The sequence below is a fragment of the Natrix helvetica genome (genome assembly GCF_964273705.1).
Source record: "Natrix helvetica genome assembly, chromosome: 2".
NCBI lineage: Eukaryota > Metazoa > Chordata > Lepidosauria > Squamata > Natricidae > Natrix > Natrix helvetica.
Window position 1 is genome coordinate 220,763,596 of NC_138552.1, and position 11,253 is coordinate 220,774,848.

Genomic DNA, 11,253 nt, shown 5'->3' on the forward strand with positions numbered 1-11,253 from the left:
CTCAATGAACAGCCAATCAAACTACAGATGTTCACATTTCTCTCATTCCATTCTGTGTCGTGTTCATAGATGTGAAGCATGTCTCATTTGTTGATGTCTCTACTTTATGGAACAACGTTACCTCTAATGTCCATATGGCGCCAACCCTGTTATTCTTCAAGTTGTTTTCTGGATCATTTTCCTCAGTGAATAAATGGACAAGTATGATGGTTTTTTTTATTTGTTTATTTGGATGCTCTATCTAGTTTTAGGACCTGTGCAGAAAACAGGTCATATTTTAGATCAAATCTATGCAGAAATATTGAACATCCAAAAGAATTCATAAACTTTTAAGCACTACTGTAAGTGACATTTGTAAGTAAAGATGTCTCTTGCATAGACTATACGTAGTTCTGCCTCAATTAGCTAGAGGAATTTGTCCAGTGTTTCAAATTATGACATTCTTATTATGAATGTCAATCACATCACACAGTAGAAGGACATTACTATATACATGAGCCATAGCCCATTACTATAATATCAAGAGGCTATATTTCGGTTGTGACAACTTTGTACACAGCAGAACTTGCAATTAAAGCTTGGCATTTAAACAGTTTGCAAAAATCGGGACAGGCAATGTAAGGAGAGGTTTTTAATCTCAAATTGTGAGGAGTTACTGCTTACCAAAAAAATAACAGTGACTATAGGAGTCAATTATCTCATTCAGGGCACAGCAGTTTCCTCTTTGTTTTCACAATGAATGGATTTGTATTAAAATGTTACTGTAGCTGAAAATGCAGGTAACGTTTTAAAATATGCATGCTTTCCAAACTTATTTAATTGAATACGGTGCTCTCTTCTAACACAGAAATTAACCCCCGCCCGTTGATCTGCATTTCTCATGAACAAGTGCATTTCCAGAACAGAGGTTTTACATATAGATGGGTAGGTATGGGGTGAACAAAAGACTTTTCTCAATTTTGGACATTGTGCAAACAAACTCATGTTATAATGATCTAAGTGTGAGGTGAAGTGATCATTATTTCCAAAAATGCAATTGAAAATGTAAGTGATCCCAAGAAGTTTTCACCAGACTGATTTCCAAGGAAGGCTTCTAGAAAATTGTACTTTACATTAGTGATGCATAGCAGAGGTGGTATTCAGCAGGTTCTGGCCAGTTATGGAGAACCGATAGCAGAAATCTTGAGTAGTTCGGAGAATTGGTAAATACCACCTCTGACTGGCCCTGCCCCCACCTATACAATAATACAATACAATAGCAGAGTTGGAAGGGACCTTGGAGGTTTCTAGTCCAACCCCCTGCCTAGGCAGGAAACCCAGACAAATAGCTATGCAACATCTTCTTAAAGACTTCCAGTGTTGGGGCATTCACAACTTCTGGAGGCAAACTGTTCCACTGATTAATTGTTCTCACTGTCAGGAAATTTCTCATCAGTTCTAAGTTGCTTCTCTCCTTGATTAGTTTCCACCCATTGCTTCTTGTTCTACCCTCAGGTGCCCTGGAGAATAGCTTGACTCCCTCTTCTTTGTAGCAACCCCTGAGATATTGGAACACCGCTATCATGTCTCCCCTAGTCCTTCTTTTCATTAAACTAGTCATACCCAGTTCCTGCAACCGTTCTTCATATGTTTTAGTTTCCAGTCCCCTAATCATCTTTGTTGCTCTTCTCTGCACTCTTTCTAGAGCCTCCACATCTTTTCTACATCGTGGTGACCAAAACTGAATGCAGTATTCCAAGTGTGGCCTTACCAAGGCATTATAAAGCGGAATTAACACTTCACGTGATCTTGATTCTATCCCTCTGTTGATGCAGCCTAGAACTGTGTTGGCTTTTTTGGCAGCTGCTGCACACTGCTGGCTCATATTTAAATGGTTGTCCACTAGAACTCCAAGATCCCTTTCACAGTTACTACTGTTGAGCAAGGTATCACCTATACTGTACCTGTGCATTCCGTTTTTGTCGCCTAAATGTAGAACCTTACTCTTTTCACCATTGAATTTCATTTTATTAGATAGTGCCCAAAGTTCAAGTTTGTCAAGATCCTTCTGTATCTTTAGCCTATCTTCTGGAGTGTTGGCTATTCCTGCCAGCTTGGTGTCATCTGCAAATTTGATAAGTTCCCCATTTATTCCCTCATCCAAATCATTGATGAAGATGTTGAAGAGTACTGGGCCTAAAACAGAGCCTTGGGGTACTCCACTGCATACCTCCCTCCATGTAGATGCAGTTCCATTGAGGACTACACGTTGAGTGCGGTTGGTCAGCCAGTTACGAATCCATTTGGTGGTGATGCTGTCTAACCCACATTCTTCTACTTTATCTAGTAGTACGTTATGGTCTACCTTATCAAATGCCTTACTGAAGTCCAAGTAAACTATATCGACGGCATTCCTCTGGTCCACTAATTTTGTTTTCATCTATTCTCTGCCTCCCGAGTCCCAGCTGATTGAGAGGAAATGGGAATTTTGCAGTAACATTCCCCTGGAGTGGGGAGGGAATGGAAATTTTACAGTATCCTTCTCTTGTTACGCCCACCAAGCCATGCGTACTACTGGTCACAGAACCAGTAGTAAAAAAATTTGAATCCCACCACTGATGCATAGGAATAAAGAAGATTTATTCAGAGCAAATATATTCCATATCTGTTATTTTCCTATGTCCCTGTGTAATGTATGACTCCCAACAGTGGTCCACAGAAATAAGCCTCTTCAATACATCTTAATGTAGGAGGGAGCAGTACAGGCATGTGCAGTCAGAGAATTGCACCCTCTCAAGTATCCAGAACACAATTCATGCAGTGCTTTATATGCCATCCATGAAATCCTGAACTCGCTGCAGTCCAGCCAAGTCCTTTAGCATTTATGATTTATGAGCTAATCCTGAGAGTATCGTCGCCAGCTGCCTTTCCAGGTTTCATCACGCACACACTGCACATATGTGCAGCAGCCAGCTGTTCTTCTGGGTTCGGTCGCACGCATGTGCATTGGCCAGCTGTTCTTCATGCTCTCTTTCAGATTCCAGCTCTCCAGTATGTTTCAGCACTTGGTCAGTGGTGGGTTTCAATTTATTTTACTACCAGTTCACTCACACAATGCTTTGGTGCATGCGCAGAAGTGTCCAGGCGGGTGGGTGGAGCCTCCCACTGCCGCCACTACCAGTTCGCCCGATCCAGGGTGAACCGGCAGAAACCCACCTCTGCACTTGGTGCCGAAAAGGTTAGCCATCACTGTCCTATAGCTATACGGAAGCCACAACTTAGCAGTCATGGAGCCAAACAAACATTCTCTGAAGATCAGAGCAAAGCTACCACAGAAGTGAGGTGGTGAACAGACTCTGGCTAGCTGACTGCTAAGTGGGCATAGGCATGTGGTACATGTGCCTCCAGCCAGCGAACATGAGGAGTATTAAATAGTGGGCTTCCACTGGTCACCAATGACCTGCAAAGGAGATATTTCTTTCTTTCTTACATTATCTCCTGCATTAAATTCTTGAAGGATCATCCATCAGAGTTGCCCAAATCTTGTTGGTGCTGGACTTCGAGAGATGTACAACAGGATCCTTGATTGGCTACTGGGATTAATTAGTTCAGCACTGTTCCTCTATACATGCATCTTGCAGTTGTAGCACAATGATTCTTAAAAAGTGGTTTTCAGGCTACAGAGTACTCTTAATATGGACAACTAGGTGCTCAACTAGAATTTTGAGCAATACTGCATAGACCCTTGCAACATTGTATCTGAAAGCAACAAAAGGTAACAGTAATCCCTGTCAGTCGTGATTGTCTCTAGGGCTCGATGCTCATCTCCCTTTCTTGGCCGAGGGAGTCAGCGTTGCCTAAAAACAATTCCCATGGTCATGTGACCAGTATTGCTATACGCCAAATATACATAGAACTCTGTTACTTCACCGCCAAAGTGATACATATTATTCTACTTCTATTTGCAAGCTTTCAAACTGCTTGGTAGGAAGGCGCTGAAAGCAGCAGGGTGGTATAAATTGCCCCATACACCCTAGGTATCAATGATGGTGAGATGAAGCTAATATGAATGTCTCTACAATACAGGCACTGGAGGAGCACATGCTCTGTTGTTTCTGTGTATCCAGAGTCTCAAGGGCATTGTCTCTCTGGGTAAGGAATCTTTCTATATTGGTCTTTGAACAGATCTTGAGGGGAGGGCATGACATTGTGCCAGAGTAAAGGTCCTTTGGTGTTTAGGTATTTTAAGTTTAATAAAGTATGTCATAAGGGAGACACAATACTTGTTAGATTCCCTGGCAATAAAATTTGGGGTCCTAACTAGGTCCATTTGGTGCACTGTGTCTGCTATACTCATGCTTTGGCCTGATTGTATCCCATTCTAAGTAGAACACCCGGAGAGAAACCCAAAGCTGATATTTTAGTTGCGGCTGTTGCTTACATGTGGATTGAAAATCATTACTCACAAACATCAGATGTATATTCAATCAGATGGAAGGTCTCTCTAGCCCAGCATTGTGTGGCCCAAAATTACCGATCACATGCTATATAAATTTCCAAGTAGGTCTTACAAGTTCAACAGCATGATCCTGCTTGTATTTCCCAATAAACACCAGCAGAACATTTTGTGAGACTCCCCAACTAGCATAAATAGTAAATCACACCCCTGATACTTTCAAGATTTAGCTTGTCCACACTCAGCAGAAGACTCTAAGACACAGATTAGCTAGATTGGAATCTTTGTTGAAACTAGAACAAAGCTGCACACAACAGCTGATAGTTTACTATCAGGAAAAAGATGTAAATGATTTGTATACTCCTAAACTTGTTATTCCTTCCTTCTGTCTTTTGGAATTAATGGATCCTGGCAAAGTGCTCCATGGTCTTAAAGCCAAACAGCTGTTGCATGTCCACATAAAGTTGCTTCTGCCCCCGGAACTGTTCATTGCAATTTCCAGCAGCTTCATTGTAGGTCAATACAGTATTTACATTGTCTAGTAGCTATTGGGAACTTTACAGCAATGCTGTGACCTGCAATAGTTTTATATACTTTTTCTAATTTTTCTAGATTAAAAAAAAAACAGATTTATAAACATTCAGAACATCTCATAAAATAAGTGACTCAAATAACCAAGGATAATGTAGGAATATGAGGCAGCATGAAAATATGGAAATATGAAGAATTCTTCATCTGATGGCATATAAAAGACAGTACTGAAGATGCCTGATGAGCAGATTCTGACAGATAAATTCTTCAACCTGCAATGGAACCACTATCATAAACAATAACATAAAAAACCAAAAGAATTCCCGGTCTTGACTGGTATATATAATGTATCAGCCCCTCTTCTACTGGGAAGATTTACAGGGGCTGATACATTGAACTTATATACAGTCATGTTAAATGGAAGACAGTCATCCCTTAAACACCTTGGTCTACCAAACTACTTTGAAAAATAGGGTAACCAAGGGTGTCTAACCTGGGCAACTTTATGACTTGTGGACTTCAACTCCCAGAATTCTCCAACCAGAATGGAGTTGCTCACAAAAGACATGGTACTGTCTTTTATGTGCCATCAGATGAAGAATTCTTGTTTGCCATACATGTCAACTGTTGAGTATCTTATTCCATATTTTCATGCTGCTTCATATTCGTACTTTATTCTTGGTTATTTTGGTCACTAATTTTATGAGATATGCTGAACATTTATAAATATTCCATTTATAAATATAAATATACAAATGTTAAAGTTGCCAGTGTTGGACACCTTTGGTGTAAACCTTGGATTTCTGGAAGATTTAGTCCAAAAATGAATGAATGAATGAAAGAATGAATGAATGAATGACACAGCTTTATGAAAATGGCATACACAACCTCTAAATCAGGGGTGTCCAAACTTGGGAACTTTAAGACTTGTGGACTTCAATTCCCAGAATTCCCCAGCCAGCCATGCTGGCTGGGGAATTCTGGGAATTGAAGTCCACAAGTCTTAAAGTTCTCAAGTTTGGACACGCCTGCTCTAAATAAATGCCTTTCATTACTTGCTAAGATTTCCTTATCATCAAGCTGAATTTCTGGTGACTTCAGCAATACATTCATATAGGAACAATATGGAAAGAGCTTAACTACCTCTGGGATTTTTTTTCAATTCCAGCCTACAAACCTAGGATTTCCCAATGGCTTCTCATCCAAATACATGTAATCCTTCACTTACAACAATTCATTTTGTGACCATTCAAATTTACAATGACACTGAAAAAAGTGACATGACTGTTTTTCACACTTCTGACCTTTGTAGTATTCCCATGATTGTGTGATCAAAATTCAGATGCTTGCCAATTGGTTCATACTTATGACATTTGCTGTGTCCCACGGTCATGTGATTTCCTTTTGCAACCCTTCGACAAGTAAAATCAATGGGGAAGACAGATTCACTTAACAGCCATGTTACTAACTTATCAACTTCAGTGATTCATTTAACATGTATAGCAAGAACAAATGTCTCACTTAACAACAGAAATTTGGGGCTCAATTGTGGTCGTAGGTCAAGGACTACCTGTATTAACCAGGTGCATCTCTGCTTAACTTTTTCAAGAACAGTCACAGTCAACTAAGTGCTACCACCTATTTGAAAGCATTTTATGGGATTTGGCTGTTTGAATGAAATCAGAATGTGCCTGAATATAACAAACCCACATATTCTGAAAGCTTTCAATTTTAAGCACAAGAAGAAAAGCAAGATGACCTACTCCTATCATTGTTCCAATCCTCACCATGCTGAGAAAAACCAAGATCAGATCAAATCAAGCTAGTAATCAGCATGAAAGAATAATCATGGATTAGATCTGTGGCTTGAACTGTACTAAGAAAGGAATGTAAATATTTAGAACAGAACAGGGTCTGCTTTTTTGTGCTGACATGCATGAACATTACTTTATTTGCATGACCGGCAACTTCAGTGGATTCAACTGCTGAAATGATAGTAACAATTCCTTTTCTAGTTAGCATTGTGAATCTTGGGGGAAAAAACAAAGGACATCTGCTTTCTATTTTGTTTGGAATTAGCAAAAGTCTATCCTAATTGCCAAAACAACTCAGAACAAATCCTTCCCACCGCACCCAAAACATATATTTGCTTTCCTCCTGCATAATTTCTTTTTCTGATATCCCATGCAATTTCTCAAGCATTGACATTTTATTGAACAGATTCTACTTATATCAGATCACCCCTGGTTCACAGAAATTCAAGGGACACCATTCCGTTCAGAATCGCCTGATGGAGGACAGCTACAAAAAACATAGGAGTTTCTTCTTTATTAGGAATGCTTATTTAAAACCCATATTCCAGGTTTTGACTTGAGGAATCGGTTTTAATTATGAGACTTACAGTAACTGCAAGCTACATGGACTCATGTAGAATTACAATCAATTCAGATGGAAGGATAAAATGGCCCTGAACATAGGCAAGAGCGCTCCTTGCCCAAGACACAACCCAATGGCAGTCATGCCTCTGCAATAGGGACCAGAGATTCTCAACTCAAAGAACAAACAAGCAAAGGAAAAGTCTCTCTTGAGTTGACATAGACATCTACCTAGCTTTATGGACGATCAATATGGAAGATTTTAATTTCCCAGACGTTTCACTTCAAGTCAGTTTTTGGACTCTTGGCAACCTCTTGGCAGTGGCGGATTAAGACTCACTGGTGCCCTAAGCACTGACAAATCTTAGTGCCCCCCCCTCCTTTGTACATACTGTACAAATCTTCATTGGGTTTTTTTTCCCTTTCTCAACTTTGTGGTGCTCCCTTGGGCCTGGTGCCCTAAGCACATGCTTAGTCTGCTTAATGGTTAATACACCACTGCCTCTTGGACTTGGACTTGTCCCTGCCTTTTTCTGGGGAAGTTCTCCCCCCCTCCAGAAGTGGACATTGTCTGCTTGATAGGGTTGAGAGAAAGTGACTGGTCCAGGGTCACCCAGTTGGCTTTGATCCTAAAGCCGGGATAAGAACTCACGATTCCTGATTTCTACCCTGATGCCTTCAACCAAAGCCAGCCACCCTCTCCCTTTTAGGGATGAAGCAGCCGCTTATCAGAGTAAACTTCCTCCTCCTTGGCTGGCGGCCCGAGCAGCAGCAGCAGCAGCAGCAGCAGCAGCAGCCTCTTCCACCCGCAGTGACAGCAACTCCGCTTCCCCCTTTCCCCCCCACTTCTCCATCCTCTCGCGCTCCTTCTTTGGAAATCGCATTCCGGGACCCTCCCCTCCCCTCGCCCCCACACCGTTCAGGACCTCGTCCTTGGCCCGAATCCATTCGCCGCGGCCCCTCCTTCCCTTCCTCTTCCTCTCTCTCTCTTTCCAGCCCGATCCCCTTCCCTTTCGCCTCCCGGGCACTTACATAGAGGGAGCGGACGCTCGAGCCGTAGAAGTGGAGCGGCGTGTCGAGCGAGAGAGGCGCGGAGCTGACATCGTCCCCCGCTTCCAACGCCTGGTCGCCCCGAGCCAAGCCGAAAGGGAAGAGGAGCCCCTCGCCAGGGGAGCAGCTCCCCGGCGCCAGCAGCGCCAGCAGCGCCCACAGACTCAGCCCCCTCATGGTCCCGCGCTTTTCCCTTCCAGTCGCCTCAAGGGCGAGGCGGCGGGACGCGCTACAAGTTTTAAACCCCGCCGGGGGCTGCGAAGGAAAGAGAGGAGGGGGACGCGTTCGCTAGAATGGGGAACCGACCAATCGATTGAGGATTGAGGAAAAAAGCTACCCTATCGCAAGGCGAGGACTGGCCTGGGCTTCCCTCCCCCCCCTCACTCCCCCACCCCAAGCCATAAAAGAACGACTCGAAGCGTGGGATCCTTCAACTTCCTCCCATTTCTCCGTCCCCTTTCCCGCCTTCTTCCACGAGCTCCTATGATCACTTTCTGTAAGACGAGCTCTTCTGTGTCTTACTCGCCTACTTGCGTGAGGGGTTGCATATTAATAAATAAATAAACGGAACGAGAAATGTTTTTTTTTCCCCTCATCCTTCTTTTTGCCGGAGAAACTGCCCGGCTGGATTTACGCTAGAGCCGATCAAATGTTCGTGCAACTTAGAACTAAGGAGAAATGTCCTGACAGTTAGAACAATTAATCAGTGGAACAGCTTGCCTCCAGAAGTTGTAAATGCCCCAACACTGGAAGTCTTTAAGAAGATGTTGGATAGCCTATCTTTCTGAAACGGTATAGGGTTTCCTGCCTAGGCAGGGGGTTGGACTAGAAGACCTCCAAGGTCCCTTCCAACTCTGCTATTGTATTCTAGCCAGAAAAACTCCCTTTCGTTTTCCGCTGGGCATCTAGGATTGTTTTGAGCGTTCCGAATTTTTCAGCATCTCCTAGTAGAAAAAGTGCCGGAGGGGGGGGGGGGGGATGCTTCTCTTAGACTTAAGACACTTTGACAACAATGCAGTGTTGCATTTTTGAAGTATTTGACAGTATTGTTTGTTTAATTAAGTGCTAGGTACACTGCCCAGAATTACTTTCATAATAAAACCAGATCGGTGGTTTGAAGCCAAGGTACTGTCACCTTTGCCACCAATCTAAAGACAAATGAAAAACAGGACAAGCAAATCCTTTCTTCCTTCCAGCTGACAGACATTCAATTTCTGTTCTTCCCTCAGTCTTCAGTTCATGCAGGATGCATTTCCGGGTAATTTTCCTCCTTGCACACGTAGCTCTTATTTATAAAGGGGAGAAATGTAAGATGTCCAAGCTCCATGAATCTCTAGAACCGCAGGGAGAAAATTTAGTTATTTAGAACAAAGATGAGGCAACTTCCACTCATAGTGTAAATAGTGCCCATAAGTTGCAAAACATTCATCTTACAAGTACTGTAGAAAATTTCTCTGTGTGTCTGTGTTAGTGTACCTCAATATAGTCAGAAATGTACTGTACTGACTCACAGAAAAACAGAGATAATGGGATTTATCCTGTGTAGGTGATTTTCGAATGGTGTAGGAAACTTGCATGGAAGAAGCCAAAGGGACTTCCATCATCTTAGATGGCATATATTGGGTAGGTTACTTGAGTCATGAGAGAGATCTACTCTATTATTTACTAAGATATGCCCTTGAAATTAAAAAATCTCTAGCCCAGAGCTTTGTTTTGCATATCAAAAACTGACCAGAGCTTATGACTCTTCTGCAAGAAAATGTAGTAAATTTTATTCCAATCTTTGTTACTTCAACAGTGTAATTGTTGGGAATCGTGGTTATTGTCCTTAAAAACAAAACTGAGAATCAGAACTCCTTAAATTCAAAGAAAATACTTAAAGTGTTAAGGCTGGAAATTCGGTAACTGTATTGTATGTATTGTACTATATGTACAGTATATACACAAAAATAAGCAACAAAATTGAATAGGAAAATAGGATCTAAAAGAAAATTTAGCTCTATGTAGACTAGTGTTTCTTAATCTTAATAACTAAATCTCTGGACTTCAGCTTCCAGAATTCTCTAGCCAGCATGCTGGCTGGGGAATTCTAACTCCAATAAGACAAATCTGAAAACTATTTCTACCATAAACTGTAAAGAACTATGACTCAAAGAAAGAACAACTTTGATTACATAAACCTGAGATCCTGTACATTTTTTTGTTATAGTACAGTGATGGCTAACCTTTTTGTTGTTGCATGCCAAAAGTGTACCTATAATGCAATTCATGACCTCTGTGTGACACCAGCGCATTCGTACAAGACCCCCCACTCCCCTTGCCCTCCCATGCATGCACATGCGACCCCACACCCTGTATTGGGCCTAGTAGGTTTCTCTACAGGTTCCTGGGAGCAAAAATGGGCTGCGCCACACCCCACGTACCCCATTTTGGGCTGAGTAGGCCTTCCTGCATCCTCCTGGGAGCAAAAAACCCCTGCGCTTCCCCGCACATGTGTGTGCATTCCCCGCTCCCCTACACATGCACGTGTGACCCCTGCATGTGCCCCACCCCCGTGTGTGCACAGCAGAGACCCAAATATCAGATGGCCGGGGAGGCGCGCACACATGCAGGGTGGAGCTGAGCTGGGTCGACAGCTCACGTGCCATAGGTTCATCACCACGGTTATAGTATGACAATAAGCTGTCTTCCCAAAATAATGAAACTTTTAAAAATGCATGAAACCTACAGTTTTAAATATCCTTATATTGTTTATAAAGAGGAAGGAAATTAGTTATTTTATATGTTTAATCTTTGTGTTTGAATCACATTATTTTAATTTATTAACCACTTTCAGCACCATCCAGTTAAATGAATATACAG

At 42.1% G+C, this 11,253-nt stretch overlaps 1 protein-coding gene across 2 annotated transcripts in view; it reads right to left on the bottom strand.

Moving 5' to 3' along the window:
• The window catches only part of NID1 (nidogen 1), a 49,541-nt gene extending 40,819 nt beyond the window's left edge, over window positions 1-8,722 (bottom strand). Inside the window, exon 1 of one of the 2 annotated variants that reach the window (XM_081940658.1) lies at window positions 8,374-8,722. In XM_081940658.1, coding sequence (XP_081796784.1) covers window positions 8,374-8,568 — 195 coding nt within the window. In that variant the 5' untranslated portion in view covers window positions 8,569-8,722. The remainder of the gene's footprint in view (window positions 1-8,373) is intronic. The other variant, XM_081940657.1, reaches the window with a different exon arrangement.
• Window positions 8,723-11,253: the final 2,531 nt, after the last annotated feature.